At 41.5% G+C, this 27,699-nt stretch overlaps 1 protein-coding gene across 3 annotated transcripts in view; it reads left to right on the top strand.

Moving 5' to 3' along the window:
• The window catches only part of DRD2 (dopamine receptor D2), a 794,711-nt gene extending 767,336 nt beyond the window's left edge, over positions 1-27,375 (top strand). The window contains exons 6-8 of one of the 3 annotated variants that reach the window (XM_073603094.1): positions 2,468-2,554; positions 21,722-22,079; positions 24,410-27,375. In XM_073603094.1, coding sequence (XP_073459195.1) covers positions 2,468-2,554; positions 21,722-22,079; positions 24,410-24,603 — 639 coding nt within the window. In that variant the 3' untranslated portion in view covers positions 24,604-27,375. The remainder of the gene's footprint in view (positions 1-2,467; positions 2,555-21,721; positions 22,080-24,409) is intronic. The other 2 variants (XM_073603095.1, XM_073603096.1) reach the window with 2 other exon arrangements.
• The last annotated feature ends 324 nt before the right edge of the window (positions 27,376-27,699 follow it).

The following is a 27,699-nucleotide window of genomic DNA, read 5'->3' as shown; positions in this document are numbered from 1 at the left end:
CGAGTCACAGCTCCTTGTGTCCATTCAGACACAGAGCTATGACCTGGCCCTCCCCACCTTTCTCCTTATTGGCTGACTGACTTTTATTGACAGCAGTAGGAGCCAATGGCACCACTGCTGTGTCTCAGCCAATCAAGAGGGAGAGTCTCAGATGTCCAAAACACTTGTGGACATCGCTGGACAGAGAGGGGGCTCATGTAAGTATTAAGGGGGGGCCTAGGGGGCTGCTGCACACATAACGCTTTTTATCCTAATGCATAGAATGCATTAAGATAAAAAACCTTCTGATTTTACAACCCGTTTAAGCAGGGAAAACTCAATAGGACAGGGAAGGCTCCACAATGCAGCCTCTATTTAAAGAATAAACTATCTAAATATGTTCCTTTTATGGCACTATAAATGCATATATTGTCAAGTGCAATACAGTATGTATATGCAGTAAGTTTTCTTCTACAGTAAAACCTCGGATTGTGAGCATAAATTCATTCCAGAAGCATGCTTGTATATCAAAGCGAATTTCCCCTTAAGAAATAATGGAAACTCAAAAGATTATAGCAATGTGATAGGTTGTGTAACCATAAAATGTCCATCCACAAATGGAAGCCTCCACAAGGGGATTAGAAGCAAAATCCAGCAGGAGCTAGAGAGTATAAAAGAGAAGAGAGGTGCCTCTAAGTGTAGCAATATGGTTACATTTAATGAAGGCACAACATCGAACTGCAGAAGGGTCCTGTGCATCTTCTGGTCTGTTTCAGGTGCAAATTCAGCAAAAAATTTGGATCTGATTCACACCTTAAACAGTGAACAGACACTCACCAAACCCCCTGCTGTGAGCCGTGGCTGCAGCTAGTGTGAACCCAGCCTTAAATGAGAACACCTGTTTTTAAGGCAGCAGTCTAACAAGGGATTTTCCTCACTTTGAAGAGATCTTTTTTCCCCTTTTCTCTTGTGTCTCCAGGACAGAAAGTGAAGGGAAATCTCCCCAATTGAACACAGGCAATCAAAAAACCTTACAAGGGTTTTACTCACCAATAAAAAAAAAAAACTTTAGATATATTCTATTTTTTTAGGCAAATTAATCCCACCTAACAGGTATTCTTGCCTTCCCCTATTCTACTACAAAAAAAAAATTCTTAATTCTGTCAGAGATGCTGTTGGATAATTCCTGTCTTATAAAATATATTAGAAAAGTAAGCAGAACAAGAAGGAAATATCTCAAATGGGGCCCCAGATAGTAGTAAAAACTTGACAGGGGTTCTAAACCTTCCCAAATCTATACAAAACTAAGAAATAATTTTGACTCAACATATTGGAGTATTGGATATTTTAGCGCACCCTATTTTGTCCCTATTTGCTCACCCTAATTTGCTAAGAAAGTTATCCCTTCATGAGTAATCCAACAAAGTTTTTATATATTTATTTCTTCAAATAATGACCGACAACCATCAAAAAAATCCAAAGACAAACATATATGATTTATAATCCCTAAAGGCCAACTCAGGGCAAAAAAAAAGTTTCCACATGCAGTGGGGCTGTGCTCGCACTGCACGGGTCAACTGCTTGTTTTGTTTAGGGGCGAGGAGAAATTTTATACTCATCAGAAAATGGTTTATACTCCTTTGTTATACCAGAAAATGGTGCTTCCCCCACAGTCTAGTGATGGACTAGACTGTGTGGGAATGTTCCTGGTCTATAGAGCCTGCTCTGGGCTTGATGACATTAGGAACAGTCCAAAACTCAAGACTGCTGGAGAGCGGGGGTGCCAAATTGGTCTTGAGCTGGGAGCATCAGAGGATTAGGTAAGTAAATTTCCTTTCACCTCTGGCCTAGACAAATTAGAACAGTTGACCTGCACAGCGCGGGCACAGCTCCACTTCATGGGAAAACTTTTTTTTTACCCTGAGTTGGGCTTTAGGAATACTAAATGTCAATCAGTTTGTGTTTTCATCTACTTTATGTTAATGACCCAGAATGTGTACACATGACAATTAGCTATTTCAAAAGAATAGTTCAGGAATAGAAGTTTCATTATTTGCTCAGTACAGGTTTTCTTTAATGTAAGGGGATTATGCAAAACCTCCAGGATTCGTTTTCTGCCTTTAGGATTCTCTAAAAACAAATAATGTCTTTTCCTTGAATTAACAAAGGCATACTTCTCTGAGTTACTAACCAATCACATTCTTCTTACACAACCATTAGAGTGTGTTAATATTGATTGAGCAGTGTACCTTTTGTTTAAAGTGTCACTAATAATGTGTGAGTTACCATTAATAATAAAGTATGCACACCCACAAGACAATTGTGTATATAAATACATGTTTCTCAGTAGACTCCTACTTGGATGATATTTAAGGCAGTAATAATAATTTAGCTGCACAAGAAGTTCTCAAAGAACCACTTTACTACTTGGGAAGTCAATCATATGTCGATCGTTTCACTTCCAGCATTAAATGTTTTGTTTTTTTAGGACAAATGCACTCATCCAGAAGATGTGAAGCTATGCGCTGTCTTTGTTAAATCCAATGGGAGTTTCCCAGCTAAAAAAAAGAAAGTGGTAAGTATTATAACACTGAGTGAAGCTTTTTCTAAGTGTCAATTACCAAAACCCAAGAATTCTGTACATACAACAAGCTGTTAGAACGGAGACTGGTGATACAAGGTTACACAATGTTAAAGGAATAATAGAAGTAAAGCATATTTGATATAACTAGCTATTGGAATCAGGCATAATAGCAAGGGATGAGGCTAAGGTCAAGAGGGTTGTAAAAGTACAGATATTCATCACAACATACGTAGTCTTATTATTTAAACTTGAGATTCAGGTCTCAAGTTTAAATAATAAGAATAAGTTTAAAATATTTTGTTAAATCAGCAAATAAGTTCTATGGGAAATAAACATATGGCACTTTTGTGAAAATGAGCTATATCATCTGACTCTAAAGCAATAAAGTGTTACTTTTTTATTTTTCATTTTTCAGGCCCAGCATTTCTGGTTAAAGTGGTTGTAAAGGCAGAAGGTTTTTTTTTATCTTGTGCAGCAGCCCCCCTCAGCCCTCCTAATACTTACCTGAGCCCATCTCGATCCAGCAATGTTGTATGAGAGACTCAGCTGTCTGGGACTCTCCCTCTTCATTGGCAGAGACAGCAGAGAAGCTCCATTGGCTCCAGCTTCTGTCAATCTAATTCAGTGAGAGAATGATGTCAATCAATTCAGTGAGCCTCCTGTTGAGTGCCCCTACAGCAAGCAGCTTGCTATGGGGGAACCCGAACCAAGCCGCAGCTCTGTGTGTCCATTCACACACAGCGCTGCGGCCTGGCCAGGAGTGATAAAGAGGGACCCAAGAACAGGAGGATCTGGGCTGTCCTGTGCAGAACCACTGCGCAGAACAGATAAGTATGACATGTTTGTTATTTTAAACAAAAAAAAAGAGACTTTAGTATTACTTTGACACTTTCTTCTAGGTTCAAGCAGTAATGTTCCACAGAGGTTTAACAAAATCCTTAAGTCTAGCTTATTAAACCCTAGTACTATATTGGTGTATAAGATCCAATAAAATAATTCAGTTAGGGAAATCTTTACTACTGAGTCATCTTTGGTCCAATGACTAGTCTGGTAGCTTCAGGATATCAGTGCTGTAATAGAGAACCCTTTTGTATTATTTGTTTTCCTCTTACCCTGCTGTGCTTTTGCTTATATTCTAGACACTTTCAGGGAAATCCGACAGAAATGCTGAAGGGTAGGGGGTATCAGTGATGTTTGAATTACATCACTATGCTACCTCATTTCCAGGTGCTGGGTTTTCATTCATTCCACTCCCCAGGGATGCATTCCTAACAACATAAAAGAAGGTGTAGAGGAACTAACTGTGTGTACAGTAATTGTGAAAAAAATGTGAAAAAGTGAAAAAGGGAATTTACTCCAGAGATGAAGCTAAATCCTGCCACTTTTTAAAACTCTGGTCCAGCCACATTTGGAGTAGAGTTGGGCGAACATTTTGGGCTGAACATCGCCTGCTCGCCCAATCAGCCAACACTTGAATTTGCAGGATGTTCGCCCTGCAATGCACTGTGCGCTGTACAGTGTATGCTAAGTAGAGATGGGCCGAACACACCCTTGTTTGGTTTGCAGCAGAACTCCTGAACAGGGGAAAAGTTCTAACCTGAACAGAGAACACCATTGGAGTCTTTGGGAACCGAACAGAAAAAAATCAGAAGTGCCCATTTTGAAGGCTTATATGCAAGTAATTGGCCATAAAAGGGGTATGAGGGTCTGGGTACTGCCCTGGGGGACATGTATTAACTTCCCTGGTGGTATGATTATTTTGAATTTTAGGTGCTGAAAGTGGTACAATTATTTTGCATGGAAATTTGGCATTTTATATTGTAGGTCTGTAATGCCCCATACACACGGTCGGATTTTCCGACGGAAAATGTGTGATAGGACCTTGCTGTCGGAAATTCCGACCGTGTGTAGGCTCCATCACACATTTTCCATCGGATTTTCCGACACACAAAGTTTGAGAGCAGGCTATAAAATTTTCCGGCAACAAAATCCGTTGTCGGAATTTCCAATTGTGTGTACACAAATCCGACGCACAAAGTGCCACGCATGCTCAGAATAAATAAAGAGATGAAAGCTATTGGCTACTGCCCCGTTAATAGTCCCGACGTACGTGTTTTACGTCACCGCGTTCAGAATGATCGGATTTTCCGACAACTTTGTGTGACCGCGTGTATGCAAGACAAGTTTGAGCCAACATCCGTCGGGAAAAAATCCTAGGATTTTGTTGTTGGAATGTCTGATTAATGTCCGACCGTGTGTACGGGGCATAATTCTTAACAATAACACACTTAAATCTGTCCACCAAGAGTCTAGTAGATATCCCAGGTATGATGAAGTTTGAAACACAAAAACATAAATTATAATACAATAAATAAATATAAATAATTAAAAAAAATAATAATATAATAATAATAATAAAATAAATTTCCCCACGATTCACTATCACTCAATTCTGCAAGTGTTCTAATTTACGATCGCTGTTTTCTAACTGGTCTAAAGCCACTTTTGACGTAAAGGGACACTTTTTGGTTGCTATGGACAATCTCCAGTTTCCAGGCAGAAAGAACAGTATATATAATATAAAACTGCATGCAGGGCATTGGACAAAGCACTGGAGACAAAAGGGATGTTAAATAATTTCATACAGTACTGTAATGGAACTGTAAGGAACGGAGCCTGGCACAGAGAGGCTTTGGAGGAGGACAGAGACTGCAGACAGCAGGGGGACATCGCAGGATCCTGGGGACAAAGTAAGTAACACCGCACCAGGATCCTGCAATGTAATCCCGAGTGTGGCTCGGGGTTACCGTTAATGGTGCTGAAATTTAACCCCGAGCCACACTCGGGAATACTGTCAGGGAGGTTAATGCAAAACAATTTTTTAAAAACAATCTTTTTTTCAGGAGCATTGATGCCTAAAGTGCAAAAATAAAAATGTAAAATTCCTTTAAATATAGTGTCTGAGGGTCCCCTTAGTCTCCCTGTAAAGTGGTGCATCTGTAGCATGCATAGAACATGCTGCAGCAAAAATAAATGAAAGAAAGAAAAATGAGTCAAATCACATTTAAATTAGAAGCTCCACCACTTACCTATATAAGAACTGTCAAAAGGCGGAGCCAGCAGTAGGAGGTCAGCCGTCATGGTCAGCTGAGCATTTTCTTTTTCTTTTTTTGGGTTGGTGGCAGCAGGTGGCAGATCTATATCTGGGGACATTGCTTTTTTCATAAAGGAATTTTCAAAAACCTGTCTACTCTTTTTATTTATTTTGACACTTTTTTTGGTGAATGGGTAGGGGTATCCCATACTCATTCACATAGAAGTGTCAGGATCTGGGGCCCCCTTGTTAAAGGGGGCTTTCCAGATTCCAATAATTCTTCTACCTGCAGACCCCCACAACCACAGCCCAGGGTTGTGGGGAAGAGACCCTTGTCCTCATTAACATGGGGACAAGGTATAATAAAAGGAGTAAAAACTCCTCAAGAGATTCATCAATGAGGAGTAAGTGGGTTTAAGAAAAAGTACAAATTTTTTTATTACATAATCATACATAAATTACCTTCATCATTTCATAGTAAAAATTGACAACGTTGTTGGTAACAGATTTACAACCACCCTGCTCAAGCCTTCATGCTCACACACACTAACACACATCAAGTACCCAATAAAGAAATGCATTGCTGGTAGATGAAAAATTACACATATTGTATGGAGCTGTAGCTCATTAAGCCCCCCTCCTTTTTGTTATTGGGGACAAGGTGCTTTGGGGTGAGTTAAAAAAAAACTCTTGGATGTGCATCTAAGTGAACACAATATACAGGGATATGGGAACTGATTATCAACATGAACACACACCCACACAGGTTGAACTGGATGAACTTGTTCTTTATTCAACCTTAATAACTATGTAATTATGCAACTAAATGGTGTTCTAGGACTGCATCCCCTGCCAGGCACACATTGTTGCATTTCCCATCTCTCTACAAGACCACCTCCAGCAGTCCTGTCAGATCTCAGATAAAAAAGCAAGGCAGGGCCAAGGTAAGTTTAGGGTTTTTTTGGTAGTGAGTGCTTTTGTGTGTTTGATGTGTGCTGATGGAGAAGGCAGATTTGCTGTGGAGAGGAGATTTTTACTGATGGAGGTTTTTCTGTGGAAGGTGAGTTTTTCTGGTTAGAGGATTTTACTAGGGGGAGGTGATTTTTGCTGATTGGGGAGGGAGGTTTTTGTTTTCATGGTTGACAATTTGCTGGATGAGTGTAAGATTTTTGCTAGTGATGGGAGTTCTGTAGGTGTGGGGATAGGGGTGAAGAAGGTCCTTTTGGTTGAGGAGAGGGAGGAGGATTTGCAGGATTGCAGCTCTGCATAGAAAACAATCAGCTTCCAGGTTTTATTGTCAAAGTTCAATTATATAGGCTGAAGTTAGAAGCTGATTGGCTACGCTACCATGCACGGATGCACCAGATTTTGCACTCTCCGGTTTTAGCAAATCAACCCAACTCTGAATCCAACATAAGTGAAGGTAAATCTTTATAATGGATGTCTGGATAGCAGTAAAAACCATACAGGTCTTTTTTAAGGTTACCTTAGTGCATCCAAAACAAAAAGAAAGCTAAAAGGTCATATTTGCAAACATGCTTAATTTCTTTGGAATAAAGAAAAAAAAAAAACTTTACCGTTCCCGATCTAAACCAACATACCAACATGTTGTATAATCTTCATTATTATTTACTGGATGTCTATTATCTATAGCATATTACACATTTTTTTTGTAGAGGACATAGGACCCTTTACATCAGTCATCAGTCTATATCTCAAAAGAAATGCATCAGTGTAGGGAAAGAAATTAACTGGCATTTTGAATCAGTTCAAGTAGCCTGAAAACCAATTCTTGTATTTGACCCATCTTATGTGAAGTGTCTGAAAGGATACTGAAAAGAAAATGTGAAGAAGTTATAGATGGATAGGAAATGTTTCTCAGTGTTTTAGTGAATGAAGGTATCCTCAGCATCTCTGCACAATAAGTGTGCATGTTCCTTGCTTATCTCTGCTATTTAATGAGGAACTAGTGTAGGCAAGAATATCAAGTAATGCTAAGAAAGCTTCTTTTGATATAAATAGAGAGCTCTGTATTTGTGAAGGCCTTTTTTAGAAATAGAGCAGAATACTTTATGATCCCTGAACATCACTTAAAAAACTGTGTGATGAATGAAAATGATATAAGGATACTCCCTCTCTTCTAGCCATTGGCCCCCACTGTTGTCAGTCATAGCCAGTGAACCAATGAGGAGAGAGGGAGGGGGGTGGAGCTGAGCCACAGCTCTAAGTGTTCTATGGACGTATAGAGCAGGGCTTTGAGAGTAAGCAGGCAGCAGTGCCTCCATAGCAAGCGGCTTGCTATTGGGGGCACTGATTAAGAGGGAGGATCCAGAAGCGCCAGCGGAGGGTCCAAAAAGAGGAGGATGGGGCTGCTCTGTGCAAAAACATTGCATAGAACAGGGAAATTGAACATGTTTGTTATTTAAAAAAAATGCTGAACCTTTAATACCACTTTAACTTTTTTTCACACAAAATCAGATTTTCTTTTCTTTTGGGTTCTCTCCAATGGCAGAAAAAACTTAAATAAAGCGGCATATAGTTCAGTAGAATGGTGTAATAAAGGGCAGAACAGAAAAATGTCCAGTGGTCACATTTAGGAAGTGTAAGATAACGAGGGACTATTTGGTTAGAACTGAAATTAAACCTGAAAATACTTGGACATGCCCCCTAAAGGGAATTATTGTTGTTTGTCCTCCATTCTATGCCCCCATATGATGAAAGTAAATAAGGTGAAGTTCGGTGGATATATATATTATATTAAGGAATTGATTAATTGTTGCACAAGATATGTGGTTTATTGACTGATGTGCCGTGTAACTATTACTAGGTTGGTAAATCTATTGGAATGTTGAAGGCGTCAAGAACATTTGAGATCAATTTAAACTGGAATAGGTTTGACAAGATGTATTAATCATATTCAAGAAAGATGTATTGTCATGTAAAAGCAGTGAAAGTTATGGGATTGAACTTGACCAAATTGGGCATTGTGGGGTTGAACATGAGAGGATACTTTTACAGGAAGAAGTCAAATCAATCTTAGTTATTAATGCAACAGGTATTTTGGGACTAAAAAAAAGGAAGGCTCAAATCTGTTTCTGTAGTGATATTCTGTGTAGATGGGCAGTATATGTGGTTGTAACAGTGCTTGTTAAAGTGTAAGTCCACCCTAAAACTAAAATCCCTGTGTCTACAGACATCCACATTCTAAGACTAACCTATCTAACCCTATAAAGGTGAAATCAGTGTACATACCTTTTCTAAAGCCGATCCAACCCTATCTCAAGCGGCAGAAGCTCTGCAGAGGACACAGCCTACAACAGCTGTTAAATGGATGGGGATTGACATTACCCATAGACTTACTAGGGGGCTTCCATTGTCGGACGTGTCCTCTGCACCCGCCTCCACATCGAAGCCGAGGCTGACAGCTCAGCATGGGATAGGGTCGGAGCGGCTGCAGAAAAGGTATGTATACTGATTTTTTTCTTTACAGGGCTAGATAGGTTAGTGTTAGATTGTGGATATCTGAAAAATGCAGTGATTTTAGTTTTAGGATTGACTTCTAATTTAAGGCTATATGTGTGGCTTTATAACAGTGGTTGTGGCATTGCCTGTAGCTATGTTTTTTATGGTTGTGTATGTGCCTTGTAACACTGCTTGCAGCATATTTTTTTAGTATAATAACAAACATTGTATATTTACCATGTATATATTACCATTGTCCTAATCCCCTCTTCTCGGGTCCCCCACTGGTACTCCTGGCTACTCCCTCTGCTAATCGCCACTGTAGCAAACTGCTTGCTCTGGGGTCACTTGTACGTGATGGTTCACAAGCCCCGCTCTGTATATCCATTGACAAACAGAGCATGACTCAGCCCCACCCCCTGCTCCCTCCTCACTGGCTTTGACTGACAGCAGCAGGAGCCAATGGCAATGAGGAGGGAGAGAACTACTGCTCTCGTGCACATTGCTGGATTGAGATCGGGCTCAGGTAAGCATAAGGGGAAGCTGGGGATTAGCTGCATGCAGAAAGTTTTGTTGCACTGTGAGGAAAACATCTAATTCAGTATACAGTGCATAACAAAATAAATAAAAATAATGAAGTCTTAAAACTAAATATCAAAGTCCACCAAAAGTGCGCAAAATCTTCATTCAGCTGCTGTATCCAACCCACCAAGTGATTACAGTGCCTTGAAAAAGTATTCAAAACCCCTTGAAATTTTCCACATTTTATCATGTTACAACCAAAAATGTAAATGTATTTTTTTGGGATTTTATTTGATAGACCAACACAAAGTAGCACATAATTGTGAAGTGGAAGGAAAATGATAAATGGTTTTCAAAAATTTTTACAAATAAATATCTGAAAAGTGTGGCATGCATTTGTATTCAGTTCCCTTTACTCTGATACCCCTAAATAAGTCCAGGTTCACACTGATATGACGCGACAGTCATACCACTTTGAATCTGACTTTGCCCTGCGACTTGAAGTCCGACATGCATCTGACTTTGATCCTGACAATACCAGGCACTGTGTCTGGTATGAATCTTTAGGGAAAACTCCACGCCAAATTTAAAAAAAAATCGGCATGGGTTCCCCCTCCAAGAGTATACTAGGTGTGGGGGTTCCCCCAAAGTCAATACCAGACCCATATCCGAGCACACAGCCCGGCAGGTCAGGAAAGGGGGTGGGGATGAGTGAGCGTCCCCCTCCTGAACCATACCAGGCTGCATGCCCTCAACATGGGGGGTGGGTGCTTTGGGGCAGGGGGGGCCCTGCGCCCTCACCCCAAAGCACCTTGTCCCCATGCTGATGAGGACAAGGGCTTCTTCCTGACAGCCCTGGCTGTTGGTTGCCGGGGTCTGCAGGCGGGGAGCTTATCGGAATCTGGAAGCCTCTCTGGCTCTTCTGTGTCCTCCGCTGATGTCTTCTGCCTCTATTGGTTGTTCTCCCCTCTCTGCTGTCTTCTCACTCTTTTACTCGCTCTTTTGCCCGGTCTTCTCCGTTGTCTTCTCCCTCTGTTCTTCTTCCAATGTTGACTCAATGCTCTAATGCTGAGTGCGTGGCATGCTACTACTTATATTGGCATGGGGCGAGTCACCTTGTGACATCATCCAGAGGCCCCGCCCATTATGACTTCACCACCAGGGGCATGATGGGTGGTGACATCATAAGGAGCGTGCCTCAGGTGACCCCAACCCATGTCAATATAAGTTGTGGAATACGCGCACCTGGCATTGGAGCGGGAGAGAGCATTGAGGCAACATTGGAAGAAGAACAGAGGGAGAAGACCGGAGAAAAGAGCGAGCAAAAGAGCAAGACGACAGCGGAGGAGACCCAGCAGAAGACAGCGGACAGAGGGAGAAGAACCGGAGAGAGAGCGGAGAAGAACCGGAGAGGTTCTTAAGCTTCGATAAGCTCCCCGCCCGCAGACCTCACCAACCAATGGCCAGGGTTGTTGGGAAGAGGCCCTTGTCTTCATCAACGTGGAGACAAGGTGCTTTGGGGTGGGGGGCGCAGGGCCCCCCTGCCCCAAAGCACCCAACCCCCATGTCGGGGGCATGCGCTGTCCCTATGCTGTCTTCTCGCTCTTTTGCTCGCTCTTTTGCTCTGTCTGCTCCCTCTGTTCCGATGTTGACTCAACGCTCACTCCCGCTTTAATGCTGGGTGCGTGGCGTGCCATTACTTATATTGGCATGGGGCGGGGTCACCATGTGACGTCATTCAGGTGCCCCGCCCCTTATGACTTCAACACCCAGGGCATGATGGGCAGTGACATCATAAGGGGTGTGCCTCCGGTGACCCCACCCCATGCCAATATGAGTAGTGCCACACTGCGCACCCGGCATTAGAACGGGAGAGAGCGTCGAGTCAACATCAGAAGAAGAATCGAGGGAGAAGACAGCGGCAAAAGAGTGAGCAAAAGAGTGAGAAGACAGTGAAGGAGACCCAGCAGAAGACAGCGGACAGAGTGAGAAGAACCAGAGAGGGGAGAAGAACCGTCAGAGGCAGAAGACATCAGCGGAGGACACAGAAGAAGGGGAGAAGAGATGGGAAGAGACGATGGAGCTGCCTTAATAAATTACTTTAACCGCTTGCCGACCGGCTCACGCCGATATGCGACGGCAGAAGGGCACGTACAGGCATATTAACATACCTGTATGTTGCCCTTTAAGAAGCAGTTTGCGGGTGCGTGTGCCCCAGTGAGCTCCGTGAGTGTGATTGCGGGTCCTGCGGACTCAATGTCCGCGGGGATACCTGCGATCATCTCACGGAGAGGAAGAGCGGGAAAATGCTGATATAAACAAGCATTTCCCCGTTCTGCCTAATGACACTGACACTGATCACAGCTCCCTGTAATCAGGAGTGGTGATCAGTGTCATGCTACACATAGCCCAGCCCCCCCACAGTAAGAATAACTCCCTAGGACACACTTAACCCCTTCATTGCCCCCTTCACTGCCAGTCACATTTACACAGTAATCAATGCATTTTTAATCACACTGATCGCTGTATAAATGTGAATGGTCCCAAAATAGTGCCAAAAGTGTCCAATCTGTCCACCATAATGTCGCAGTCATGATAAAAATTGCTGATCACTGCCATTACTAGTAAAAAAAAAATATTAAAAAAATGGCATAAAACTATCCCCTATTTTGTAAACGCTATAACTTTTGCACAAACCAATCAATAAATACTTATTGTGATTTTTTTTACCAAAAATATGTAGAAGAATACGTATCGGCCTAAACTGAAGAAAAAAAATGTTTTTTTATATATTTTTGGGGGGTATTTATTATAGCAAAAAGTAAAAAATAATGCGCTTTTTTCAAAATTGTTGCTCTTTTTTTGTTTATAGCGCAAAAAATAAAAACCGCAGAGGTGATCAAATACCACCAAAAGAAAGCTCTATTTGTAAGGAAAAAAGGAAGTCAATTTTGTTTGGGAGCCACGTTGCACGACCGCGCAATTGTAAGTTAAAGCAACGCAGTGCCGAATCACAAAAAGTGCTCTGGTCTTTTGCCGGCCAAATGGTCCGGGGCTGAAGTGCTTAAAAACCTGTGTAATGTGTTTTATTTTTGACACTTTTTTTAGGTAAATGGGTAGGGGTACAAAGTACCCCATACTCATTCACATAAGATGGGGGACCTGGATCTGAGGGGCCCCCTTGTTGAAGGGGGCATCCAAATTCTGATAAGCTCCCCGCCCGCAAACCCCGGCAACCAACAGCCAGGGTTGTGGGGAAGAGGCCCTTGTCCTCATCAACATGGGGACAAGGTGCTTTGAGGTGGGGGGGTGCAGGCCCCCCCTGCCCCAAAGCACCCACCCCCCCATGTTGAGAGCATGCAGCATGGTACGGTTCAGGAGGGGGGTCGCTCGCTCATTCCCACCCCTTTCCCTGACCTGCCAGCTGGTATGGATCTGGTATTGATTTTGGGGGCACCCCTACGCCATTTTTTTGGCGTGGGGGTTCCCCTTAAAATTCAAACCAGACTGAGGGCCTGGTATTCTCTTGGAGGGGGAACCCATGTCGTTTTAAAGAAAAAAATTGGCGTGGAGTTCCCTTTCAAGATCATCAGAGCACAAGTCGCATGCCAAAGTTGAATCAATCAAGACGACGATCTGACTTTGATCTGACTTCAGTAATATTCAATGGGCTGAAGTAGGATCAAAGCTGGACCAAAGTAGTGCAGAGAGCATTTTCAAAGTCGGACCGACTTGTGTCAGACCAGTTAAGATGGCTCCCATAGGCAAACATTGATTTTCACACATCATATGACATAAGCTCCAAATGTCGGAGCGTTTGTCGTACCAGTGTGAACCTGGCCTAAAATCTAGTGGAACCAATTGCTTTCAGAAGTCACATAATTAGTAAATAGAGTCCACCTGTGTGTAATGTAATTTCAGTATAAATACAGCTGTTCTGTGAAGCCCTCAGAGGTTTGTTAGAGAACCTTAGTGAACAAACAGTATCATGAAGGCCAAGGAACACACCAGACAGGTCAGGGATAAAGTTGTGGAGAAGTTTAAAGCAGGGTTAGGTTATAAAAAAATGTCTCAAGCTTTGAACACCTCACAAAGTACTGTTCAATCCATCAGCCCAAAATGGAAAGAGTATTGCACAACTGCAAACCTACCAAGACATGGCCGTCCACCTAAACTGACAGGCCGTACAAGGAGAGCATTAATCAGAGAAGCAGCAAAGAGGCCCATGGTAACTCTGGAGAAGCTGCAGAGATCCACAGCTCAGGTGGGAGAATCTGTCCACAGGACAATTAGTCATGCAACACACAACACACATGCAGTCACACAAATCTTGCCTTTATGGATGAGTGTCAGGAAGAAAGCCACTGTTGAAATAAAGCCATAAGAAGTTCCATTTGCAGTTTGCGAGAACTTTTGGGGGACACAGCAAACATGTGGAAGAAGGTGCTCTGGTCAGATGAGACCAAAGTTGAACTTTTTAGCCTAAAAGAAAAATGCTGTGTGTGGCAGAAAACTAACACTGCACAACATGAACACACCACCCTCACCGTGAAACATGGTGGTGGCAGCATCATGTTGTGAGGATGCTTTTTTCAGCAGGGACAGGGAAGCTGGTCAGAGTTGATGGGAAGGTGGTTGGAGACAAATACAGGGCAATCTTAGAAGAAAACCTGTTAGTGTCTGCAAAAGACTTGAGACTGGGGTGGAGGCTAACCTTCCAGCAGGACAAAAACCCTAAACATACAGCCATAGCTACAATGGAATGATTTAGATCAAAGCATATTCATGTGAATGGCCCAGTCAAAGTCCAGACCTAAATCCAAATGAGAATCTGTTGCAAGACTTGAAAATTGCTGTTCACAGACACTCTCCATCCAATCTAACAGAGCTTGAGCTATTTTGCTAAGAAGAATGGGCAAAAATGTAACTCTCTAGATGTGCAAAGCTGGTAGAGACATACCCAAAAAGACTTGCAGCTGTAATTGCAGCAAAAGGTGGTTCTACAAAGTATTGACTCAGGGGGCTGAATACAAATGCACACCACACTTTTCACATATTTATTTGTAAAAAAAAAAAAAAAAATTGAAAATAATCTATTATTTTCCTTCCACTTCATAATTATGTGCCACTTTTTGTTGGTCTATCACATAAAATTCCAATAAACTACATTTACGTTTTTGGTTGTAACATGACAAAATGTGGAAAATGGGGTATGAATAGTTTTTCAAGCCACTGTTCAAGCCACTTACCAAATTCTTAGACCCCACAACTCAAGAGGTCTAAATCAGCATTTAAAAGATGACAGATCCCACATGGATGGATGGATGGCTTCAGCTCTTTTCCTCTCACACCTCAGCAATCCTCAAGCCTCACTCTCTCTGAATGACATGCCCCAAAAGTGGTCACTGGTTTGCTTTTCATATAATGGTCTCAACAGCAAAATCATACTAAAAAAAGCAAGGAAATTCCATAGTGAAGTACCATTTAAAAAACATTTATTAATAACCAAGTGGGTACTCACAAAACAGATAGTATGAAAAGCATATCACATAGCACCCCCGACCCTCCAGGCGGGCGTGATAACGTCACTGCTAAACTCTGGCCTATGCATGTTTCATCCAACAGGAGGTTTCCAAGAGGCAACAGAGTCTGGCAGTGCTGTGTGATATGCTTAATTGGATTTATTAATTTGTCAAGCATGGGTTAACCACTTCAGCCCCGGAAGGATTTACCCCCTTCCTGACCAAAGCACTTTTTACAATTTGGCACTGCGTCGCTTTAACTGCTAATTGCACGGTCATGCAATGCTGTACCCAAACGAAATTTGCATCCTTTTCTTCCCACAAATAGAGCTTTCTTTTGATGGCATTTGATCACCTCTGCCATTTTTATTTTTTGTGCTATAAACAGAAAAAGACCGAAAATTTTGAAAAAAAAGATATTTTCTACTTTTTGTTATAAAAAAAATCCAATAAACTCAATTTTAGTCATACATTTAGGCCAAAATGTATTTGGCCACATGTATTTGGTAAAAAAAAATGTCAATAAGCGTATATTTATTGGTTTGCGCAAAAGTTATAGTGTCTACAAACTAAGGTACATTTTCTGGAATTTACACAGCTTTTATGACTGCCTATGTCATTTCTTGAGGTGCCAAAATGGCAGGGCAGAACAAACCCCCCCAAATGACCCCATTTTGGAAAGTAGACACCCCAAGGAAATTGCTGAGAGGCACGTTGAGCCCATTGAATATTATTTTTTTTGTCCCAAGTGATTGAATAATGACAAAAAAAAAAAAAATTACAAAAAGTTGTTACTAAATTATATATTGCTCACACAGGCCATGGGCATATGTGGAATTGCACCCCAAAATACATTTAGCTGCTTCTCCTGAGTATGGGGATACCACATGTGTGGGACTTTTTGGGAGCCTAGCCACGTACGGGGCCCCAAAAAGCAAGCACCGCCTTCAGGATTTCTAAGGGCGTAAATTTTTTATTTCAATCCTCACTACCTATCACAGTTTTGAAGGCCATAAAATGCCAAGATGGCACAAACCCCCCCCAAATGACCCCATTTTGGAAAGTAGATACCCCAAGCTATTTGCTGAGAGGCATGTTGAGTCCATGGAATATTTTATATTTTGACACAAGTTGCGGGAAAGTGACAATTTTTTTTTTGTACAAAGTTGTCACTAAATGATATATTTCTTAAACATGCAATGGGCATATGTGAAATTACACCCCAAAATACATTCTGCTGCTTCTCCTGAGTACGGGGATACCACATGTGTGGGACTTTTTGGGAGCCAAGCCGCGTACGGGGCCCCGAAACCAAGCACTGCCTTCAGGATTTCTAAGGGCGTAAATTTTTGATTTCACTCCTCACTACCTATCACAGTTTTGAAGGCCATAAAATGCCAAGATAGCACAAAACCCCCCCAAATGACCTCATTTTGGAAAGTAAACACCCCAAGCTATTTGCTGAGAGGCATGTTGAGTCCATGGAATATTTTATATTTTGACACAAGTTGCGGGAAAGTGACAATTTTTTTTTTTCACACAGTTATCACTAAATGATATATTGCTCAAACATGCCGTGGGCATATGTGGAATTACACCCCAAAATACATTCTGCTGCTTCTCCTGAGTACGGGGATACCACATGTGTGGGACTTTTTGGGAGCCTAGCTGCATACGGGGCCCCGAAAACCAATCACTGCCTTCAGGATTTCTAAAGGCGTAAATTTTTGATTCACTCCTCACTACCTATCACAGTTTCGAAGGCCATAAAATGCCAAGATAGCACCCCCCCCCCAAATGACCCCATTTTTGAAAGTAGACACCCCAAGCTATTTGCTGAGAGGCATGGTAAGTATTTTGCAGCTCTCATTTGTTTTTGAAAATTAAGAAAGACAAGAAAAAAACTTTTTTTTTCTTTTTTCAATTTTCAAAACTTTGTGACAAAAAGCGAGGTCTGCAAAATACTCACTATACCTCTCAGCAAATAGCTTGGGGTGTCTACTTTCCAAAATAGGGTCATTTAGGGGGGGGGGGGTTTGTGCCACCTGGGCATTCCATGGCCTCCAAAACTGTGATAGGCAGTGAAGAGTGAAATCAAAAATTTACGCCCTTAGAAAGCCTGAAGGCGGTGCTTGGTTTTTGGGGTCCCGTACGCGGCTAGGCTCCCAAAAAGTCTCACACATGTGGTATCCCCATACTCCGGAGAAGCAACAGAATATATTTTGGGGTGTAATTTCACATATTCCCATGGCATGTTTATGCAATATATCATTTAGTGACAACTTTGTGCAAAAAAAAAAAAAATTGTCTTATTCCCACAACTTGTGTCGCAATATAAAATATTCCATGGACTCGACATGCCTCTCAGCAAATACCTTGGGCTGTCTACTTTCCAAAATGGGGTCATTTGGGGGGGGGGTTGAACTGTCCTGGCTTTTTATGCACAACATTTAGAAGCTTATGTCACACATCACCCACTCTTCTAACCACTTGAAGACAAGCCCTTTCTGACACTTTTTGTTTACATGAAAATTTTTTTTTTTTTTTGCAAGAAAATTACTTTGAACCCCCAAACATTATATATTTTTTTAAAGCAAATGCCCTCCAGATTTAAATGGTGGGTGTTTCATTTTTTTTTTTCACGCAGTATTTGCGCAGCGATTTTTCAAACGCATTTTTGGGGAAAAAACACACTTTTTAAAATTTTAATGCACTAAAACACACTATATTGCCCAAATGTTTGATGAAATAAAAAAAGATGATCTTAGGCCGAGTACATGGATACCAAACATGACATGCTTTAAAATTGTGCACAAACATGCACTGGCGACAAACTAAATACATTTTTAAAAGCCTTTAAAAGCCTTTACAGGTTACCACTTTAGATTTACAGAGGAGGTCTACTGCTAAAATTACTGCCCTCGATCTGACCTTTGCGGTGATACCTCACATGCATGGATGCAATTGCTGTTTACATTTGACGTCAGACCGACACTTGAGTTTGCCTTTGCGTGAGAGCAGGGGGGACAGAGGAGTTTTTTTTTTTTTTTTTTTTTTTGCTTTTTGATCTTATTTTTAAACTGTTCCTTTCCTTTTTATTGTTATCTCAGGGAATGTAAATATCCCCTATGATAGCAATAGGTAGTGACAGGTACTCTTTTTTGAAAAAATTGGGGTCTCTATTAGACCCTAGATCTCTCCTCTGCCCTCAAAGCATCTGACCACACCAAGATCGGTGTGACAAAATGCTTTCCCAATTTCCCAATGGCGCTGTTTACATCCGGCAAAATCTAAGTCATGAAATGCTTCTGGTTTCTTAGGCCATAGAGATGTTTGGAGCCACTCTGATCTCTGATAAGCTCTATGGTCAGCTGGCTGAATCACCGGCTGCATTCTCAGGTTCCCTGTTGAGACAGGAGAGCCAGAGAAAAACATGGAAGACGGTGGGGGGGGGCATTCCCTCCCACTGTTTGTAAAAGCAATCTGGAGGCTAATTAGCCACTAGGATCACTTTTACATGAAAGCCGACCGCTGGCTGTAAAGAATGATACCAAGATGATACCTAAACCTGCAGGCATCATTCTGGTATAACCACTCAAAGTCGTGAATGGCGTACCTGAAGACAAAAAAAAGGTTAACAATAAAACACAGTAAACAGTAAAGTATAAAAAATTGCATACCTGAAAAGCAAACATGATAAAACATAATAACAATAAAACATTGCAGAATAGAATACAGTAAAAAAGGAGTAGAACAATAGAGAGAGAGAATAGAGAGAGAGAGAGAGAACAATAAAACGACAACTATTTTTTTTATTTCATATATTTTTTTGTTTTTTGTTTTTTTACACTTTTTTTTGTAACTGTAATTTTTGTAACTGTAACCGGTTCCAGGTTCGGGTCTCTCAAAATGCGATGGCATCTTGGGAGACCCTGTGTTAGTGTGCCTAGTCTGTGCAATGCTGTACGCTAATACTCAGCTAGTGTATGGTAGCGTTCAGAAACATTCACCAATACAAAGACCAGGATTGTCAGGACAGGAGGGACAATAATAGCGGGTGTCACATCTATATCCGCACTTTCTACAGACACAACATCTTTTTTGGGGGGGTTCATTGGGTAGGGGTACTCGGGAGGACATAAAGAAAATGCCTCTCATGCAGCCGACTGCATTTGGTTAGGGATGTGAATGGGGAGAGTACGGGCGCTGCAGAAGTGGTGGGTTCCCAATTATTAGGATTGGCGAATGCAGCAGGAAGGGCATTATGGGCACGATGGGCCTGTGTTTGTCTTCTTCTTGGTGGCAGCGGGACACTACTTGTGCTTGCCACCTCACCAGCTTGAACTGCACTTATGGGACTCGCCATGTCACCAAGTGTTACTGCAGTGCTGGTTTGACTACGACTGGGGTGTACTAGGCCGCTGGTGCTTGCCAGTTCACCAAAACGCTACCAAAAAAACTGTTAGCGATCGCAGGGATCAGGCCTGACTCTGCGAACGCTGCAGTTATGCGTTTAGTGTTTTGTAAGTGACAGTGATCGATCGATACTGCACTTGGGTGGGCTGGGCTGGGCCTGGCAGAGGGGCAAAATGCAGTTGCTAGCAGGTATCTGGGCTGATCCCTCTAACACTGTGTTTTTGGGAACCCTAAACTGCTGGGGATGCTAATATAGATCTGATCGGATCAGATATTGATCCGTTCAGATACTATACCACCAAGGGAGGTGTACGGTGTGTGCGTGGGTGTTATCGCTATTGGCACTAACCTGACGCTGCCTGGGGCTGGTGCTTGCCAGTTTACCAAAACACTACCAAAAAAACTGTTAGCGATCGCAGGGATCATGCCTGACTCTGCGAATGCTGCAGTTATGTGTTTAGTGTTTTGCAAGTGACAGTGATCGATCGATACTGCACTTGGGTGGGCTGGGCTGGGCAGAGGGGCAAAACGCAGGTGCTAGCAGGTATCTGGGCTGATCCCGCTAACACTGCGTTTTTGGGAACCCTAAACTGCTGGGGACGCTGGGGACGCTGGGGACGCTGGGGACGCTGGGGACGCTGGGGACGCTGGGGACGCTAGTATAGATCTGATCGGATCAGATATTGATCCGTTCAGATACTATGCCACTAAGGGAGATGTACAGTGTGTGCATGGGTGTTAGCGGTACTAGCACTAACCTGACGCTGCCTGGGGATGGTGCTTGCCAGTTCACCAAAATGCTGCCAAAAAACTGTTAGCGATCGCAGGGATCAGGCCTGACTCTGCGAATGCTGCAGTTATGCGTTTAGTGTTTTGTAAGTGACAGTGATCGATCGATACTGCACTTGGGTGGGCTGGGCAGGGCTGGGCCAAGGGGCAAAATGCAGGTGCTAGCAGATATCTGGGCTGATCCCACTAACACTGCGTTTTTGGGAACCCTAAACTGCTGGGGACGCTAGTATAGATCTGATCAGATCAGATAATGATCCGTTCAGATACTGTATCACTAAGGGAGGTGTATGCTGCGTGCGTGGGTGTTAGCACTACTGGTGCTAACCTGACGCTGCCTGGGGCGACGCAGACCCTATCTGACCCCTAAAACCTAAGTTATATCACCGCCGGGCGATCAGGGGGCTAAACCTTTATTAGGTAATAAATAGCGGGTGCCCTGACACTATAAAAAATAAACTAACTAACCAGCATCACCCGTAACAGTTTTACGGTGATCACTGGTGAAAGGGTTAACTAGGGGGCAATCAAGGGGTTAAAACCTTTATTAGGTAGTATATGGGGGTCCCTGAAGCTGACGGCAAACCTATATATTTACCTCCCTAACTAGTGTCACCAGTGACACTAATTCAGAAAAACGATCGCTTAGTGACACTGGTGACGGGGGGTGATCAAGGGGTTAAAACTTTATTAGGGGGGGTTAGGGGAGTACCCTAGACCTAAAGGGGGCTACCACTAACTGCCCTACCACACTAACTGTCACAAACTGACATCAATGCAGTAATCAGTGATGGGGTGTAATGTGTGCCTGGCATGTTCTACTGTGTGCGTGTGTTTAACACTCACTCGGATGTCTTCTCTCCTCGGCTCCGGAACGGAAAATAATGATCCAAGGAGAGATGACATCACTTCCTCTGCTGCTGTTTAGTATACAGCAGCAGAGGAAGAATCCCATTGGCTGGGAGCGATCGCGAGGGGGGCCACGAATGGATGGTCTCCCCCTCACCTCTGATCGCTCCCAGACAGAAGCCGACCACCTCGGGCACCGGGGGGGTCCAATTGGACCCCCCGCCCGTGGGAGGCAGATCACGTACCAGGTACGTAATTTTGCCTGCCGGTGTTATTCTGCCGCAGTATATCTGCGTGAGGCGGTCGGTAAGTGGTTAAACAAAAAAACTGGGGACACTTTCTAAAAAAAAGTTAAGCATGTGGAAACTGTCCTTAATATACTATATTTTACCTTTGAGAGTATCAAGATGTGTTGGATAAACTCATGATGATTAAAGCAAATACAATTAAAAAAAACCTAAGTTACTGTGCATTTATTTTTTTTTTGTATTTTTGCATTTTTTGATTTTTGCACAGGAGACTGGAAACCAACCAGAGGAAATGGAGATGGAGATGATGTCAAGTACATCACCACCAGAAAAGTCAAAACACAAATCAGCTTCTCCAGACCACCAACATCTGGCAGTGCCAGCAACATCAAACCAGTTAAACAGTACTAACCTTGCCTCCCCGGTAGACAGTCCCTGCAAGGCTGAGAAGAATGGGCACCCCAAAGATAGTGCAAAGTCTGCCAAGACCTTTGAAATTCAGTCAATGCCCAATGGGAAAACAAGGACATCACTAAAAACTATGAGTATGAGCAAAAGGAAGATTTCACAACAGAAAGAGAAGAAAGCCACTCAGATGTTAGCCATTGTGCTTGGTGAGTCCCAAGAATATTCCCATATTTTATTTGACTTACTTTTAGTCAAATGTAAGGTTTTATTTTCCATTATGCCTGTTTGATCATAGAACACTAAAGCATTACATTAATTGTAATTCATATCTCTTAATTTGTTTAGGTTCCTTTACATTGGATTTTCAAAATTCATGGTTGCTTTTGATTTGATAAGGTTCTTAAAATTATCACCTCTCTAGTTCTTTTATAATGGGATATTTTTCTGTTAATAAAATGCATCTGTGCGACCCTTACTGATTCCAAATCGGAGACGGTGATTCTGACTAGACATGTGCAGTTCATTTCGTTCTGAATTAATATTCGGACATATTTTTTGCTATTCGGAGATTCGGATATATCCGAATACCCGAATTACAATATAAACAAATTTTATCGAATGCTCCAAATAACGTAACAAAATTCGTCCAAATTTCAGAAATTCGGACCGAAATTAGAATCAAATTTTACATTGAACTCCAGTCGAATTCTCACTACACATATTGCTGAAATCAAAGACTGTGTGTTTTATTAGAGTACCAGTTGGAAATAATACTGTCTTTGTTAAACCAAAGGTGATTTACTGCATTTGAATCAAAAACAGTATAACATTTTTGTTTAGACCGATTCGAAAATGTATCAATTTGATCGTTTTGAATTGAAAAGATTGGTAAATTCGTAGAAAATTCAGAAATTCCGAAAACGAATTGAAGGAATCAGCCAAATTTAACTAAACAAAATAACTAGATTAACGAATCAAAACGCAACCAAACAAAACAAATTTTTTCGTCATGCACATGTCTAATTCTGACATACCTGCAACGAGTGAAGAGATAATAGCATTGAAAAAAAGCAAAAAACTAAAACGCAAAAAGCAAGCAAGCTTCTGCTCACTTATCTGATCTGTTGTAGCAGCATCCAGCTCATAATTAGGCAGAGTTCGCTATAGGATAAATTGACCCAAAACTGGGACTAATTTACTAAGCATTTGAAGGAAGAACAGACTCAGTCCTTAAAATACTATCAATTTCTATACTGCCAATAAACTTTTTTTTTTCCAGGGACTCTTTCACTACTGGAGTACAGTTTTAGAAGGGGGTGTACAGTTAAGGACATGTTAAAAGCTTAAAGTGGAATTTCAGCTTAAACTTTACTAGCCTTAAAAATGCTCTCTCCCCCACTCTTTGGTGACTATTTTCTGCCCGCTCCAGTCTGGTCACATGATCTGTCCCCCTCGTGGCAGTCAGTGGTTGCTGCAGGAATGAGAGGGGAAAGCCAAAAATTGATGGGCCATAGGAAGCCTATTGGTGATTTTACCACTTCAGGCTTTAACAGCCATTGTCATTTGCTCTTTCCTCTCTCCTGCAGCCGCAACTGGCTGACACAAGGGATCATGTGACTGGACAGGAGCAGGCTGAATAGGTAAAATATTTGTTATCTGACCACCATGGGTATTAAAATTGTATTTTATGCTGATGCATTTTAACAAAGTTAGAATTAACATTTTAGAATATTTAGCAGTACAATTCAGGGGGAGGAAAGGTCACTGGGAACTGTATTTATTAGATCATGCCTTAGAAGTATGTAACCTGCTACTGTGCCACCAATTTCCCCAGAAGTCTGCCTAAGATAAAAGTCAGATTTCAGGCATCCCCTGCAACAAAAAGTAATTTTTGGTGAGACACTCCCAGTAGAAACACATCTAAATGGATGCAGGCTCAGCAGATGTCCTCATTAGTGTCCTGCAGGTACACACCTGATAGATAATTATGAAACCACTCCCATTAGACCCACTCAGCACTGAGGGTCAGAGGAGCATACAGCGATTACTTAAGAATAACAAAAGGTAGGAATCTGCAACAAAGGTTGTTATAATCCTTGCAATGTACATACTGTAGATCATCCAGAGAGGAATGTTTTTTTTTCTCAACAAAAGTGGAGTTACTCTTTAAATATTGGCTATCCAGGCTTTACAGTACCTTTCACTTAATTCAAATGCAAAATCTTTACTGAATGTGGTCAGTTTATTATTTCAGTAACGTAGGCATGAACAGTTCTTAGAATCTAATGGCAGTCCACAAATTCTTTGAAAAACCACAAAGTGTTTGGCAAATAACCAGAATTTGCAGACTAACAAATTACACTTACTGTGATTGTTCCACTATTGGTTACAAAGACAGAAAATATTTATTGTAATTTTTTAAGACTTTTTTTTTAGAAGGGGTGACTTACCTGCATTACCTGCATCTATTCTAACTTATAACCTGCATTTAAAATTGTATGACTTATTATCTTTGTTTTGTTTATTTCTTACTCAGGTGTCTTCATAGTGTGCTGGTTTCCCTTCTTTATAACCCATATCCTAAATATGCACTGCAATTGCAAGATACCACCAACCTTGTACAGTGCGTTTACATGGCTTGGTTATGTCAACAGTGCAGTCAATCCTATTATTTATACCACTTTCAATGTGGAATTTCGAAAGGCCTTCATAAAAATACTTCACTGCTAGAACAGTTATCGGACTGCTTCACATGGACAACAAAGGCAGAAAAATAACTCAAAAGGAATCAGAGCCCTGTGAATGCTGGGCAGGAAACCCCGTTGGTGTTGGGGAACATAAATTCACACTCATGCGCACCTGTATTAGCCATGTACTAAACATGTCTAGGGTTGGTGAATAGGAACCTGGAAGTGATTCTACAAATGAAACCTAGCAGAGTGTGTCATTAGGAATTATGAAGTATAAATGGTCCACCAAATTGGAGTGTGGTAAATTGCCAAGGCAGCTCTAGAAATTGGCAAGACAAGCCTTAACAGTACTAGAAATTCATCTTTAGTACCATGTTCAAGAAGAGGAACAGTTGGATTCAGCCATTAATGTTGACAAGATGACATTTTCAGGACCTATGTGGATGTCATTGCAGTCTCACCAAAGACATTATAATTTTTTTATCTGATCTTTGCAATATAAGAAAGCAAGAATCTGCTGAGACTATACTTTGAATCAGGGAACTGGGGTTTTTTCTTCAAGTATTAAGACTTTACAAGGAATTATCTATCTTTCCCTATACTGGTCATCTCCAGCTTAATGTGGTGATCAATGCAACATGAAGAACAATCCAAATTTTGCATTGTGGTGACAAAACTGTAAATAGAGAATGTTCCGAAAGAAGCCCAAGCCAAAAAAATATTATTATAAATATTTAAACCCGTCTTGCATGGTGTGTGTCATATTTAAAATTTATCATTGTCACACCATGACTAAATAAAATTAAACAGTGAACCATACATGTAATAGCTGTACTAAGTCCTTACAGAGGGCAAAACTTATTTTCAATACATTTCATGCCAACTAACTTAGCATTTAAAAGAAAATAGAAAAGAATAAAATGTTCACCAAATCTTTACTGCTCTAATTGTATAAGAAACCTGAGAATATTATGCCTGTGGCTTGCGTTTTTGCCAGTGTAACTCGTTATAATTTGTTTTCTATGTGCCTGCTGATAATATACTTGGTGCATTCTGCAACAACAAAACCGGTGCTTGAAAGTTACCATAGGCTAATGCTGTCAATTTTTATGTTGGAATTAATTATGAATTGATTTTTTCTGCACATGAAAAGCTAATCAGTTGGATAAAATCATAACAACACATCATAATTATTAATACATATCTACAAATAGCATAACGCATCATACTATCCACTCAATTTGTCATTTTTAACTACCAATGTGGGTGGATACACGTTTTATTAAAACATATTCCATATTTTGTAATAAAGGTACATAGGAAAAGGTTAGAATGAGCCAATGGATTGCAGGCAGGACACATATCCTACCTGTTTTTATTCTTGGCTTGCTGTACTGCATTAAGACACACTTACCCAAAAATTGCCTTCTTACAGATACTTTGGTGTTCAGAGAACATCTCGTGTAGTACATGAATGTATGGTGGCTGTTCCCAGTCCAGCCCACCACAACTTTCTGAATTTTTGGAAGGTGTGAGAATACACCATCACACTGGTGACATTGTCATCATCATCATTATCATCATTTTCCATTCCCAACACTTACACCCTGACAGATAAGCTAATTCAGTCCTGCCTGAAATACTTTTCAGAAACTGTGGTGGGTAGATTGGATTCATCAAGGGCTAAAGCAAAGTGCGTAGATGTCCTGACCGTAGCGCAATTGCAGTGTTTGCTCGTTGAGAGTAAACTGCCTTGAGTTGCCGTGGACACTGTCGCCTTTAAAAATGGAAACAAATACTGCTGTGTGAAAAATCCATGAATAATACTTATGCCGTGTACACACGGGCGGACTTTTCGTCCGGACTGGGCCAATGGGACGAATCCGTCGGACAATCCGACCGTGTGTGGGCTTCATCGGACCTGCAGCTGACTTTTTCGGTCGAAAATCAGACGAACTTTAGATTTGGAACATGTTTCAAATCTTTCCGATGGACTCGAGTTTGGTCGAAAAATCCACTCATCTGTATGCTAGCCGACGGATGAAAACTTAAGCTAGGGCAGCTATTGGCTACTGCCTATAAACTTCCTTATTTTAGTCCAGTCGTACATCATCACGTACGAATCCGTCAGACTTTGGTGTGATCATGTGTAGGCAAGTCCGTTCATTCAAAAGTCCGTCGGAAGTCCGTCAAAAGTCCGTCGGAAAGACCGTCGGACCTTTGATGCCGAAAAGTCTGCCCGTGTGTACACGGCATTACTTTACTCTATTGCAGCTGATCTTCCCATGTTTGCAGAGCTGGAGTTTGTGCTATGAATTTTCAGCTTCCAGCACTTTTGAGTGTGTCAGTTTTCCTGCGCCTCCTTGCTGCTTGCTCTGCTTCCTTGCCTCCTAGCTGCTTCATCACTATTATGTCCCTGCAATTCAAAACAATCACACAAGAGATTTATTGTCCAGGAGTAAAGGCCACAGCATGCAGCAAGGGAATGTATACACCCAACACGCCTGAAAGTACTTGATGTGGAACAAGCACATTGGCTTAGTGCTTAGCATCTCTGCTTTGTAACACTGGGATCCTCTGTTCAAATCCCAACCAGCACACATGGAGTTTGCATGTCTTACCTGTGCTTGTGTGGTTTTCCCCCAAGTATTCTGGTTCCTCTCACACTCATGCTGGTAGGTTAATTGAGGTAGGGACCTTAGATTGTAAGCTCTTGAGGGCAGGAACTAGTGTGAATGTACAGAATGTAAAGCGCTGCATAATTTGTCAGTGCTATATAAATACCTGTAATAAATAAACATTTTACACAGCAGTGTTGGTTTAAAGTTTTTTTTTTATTTGAAGGTGACAGCATCTCAGGTAGAGACATAATTCATTTTTGAGTGTTATGTAAGAATTCTTAGCATATATTGGATAGAGAAAGTTATTTTGGTTAACTTTTTATCTGGCCTCATCTCATATTTGAAATATACAGATGTTAAAAGCATTCTAGATTTGAACCACTAATTTCTTTACAATAGACGTTTGATTCCTTTTCGACACACTCCTCTCCTTCCACACTATTGTATGTTTACATGTATTAGAAGGATGTGTATCAAATGAAACCTTTAAATTAGCACCCAATGAAAATATATCC

Source organism: Aquarana catesbeiana, linkage group LG10 (genome assembly GCF_042186555.1).
Source record: "Aquarana catesbeiana isolate 2022-GZ linkage group LG10, ASM4218655v1, whole genome shotgun sequence".
Classification (NCBI taxonomy): Eukaryota; Metazoa; Chordata; class Amphibia; order Anura; family Ranidae; genus Aquarana; species Aquarana catesbeiana.
Note: the sequence above shows the minus strand (reverse complement) of the source record. Positions and strands in the feature narration are given on the sequence as shown.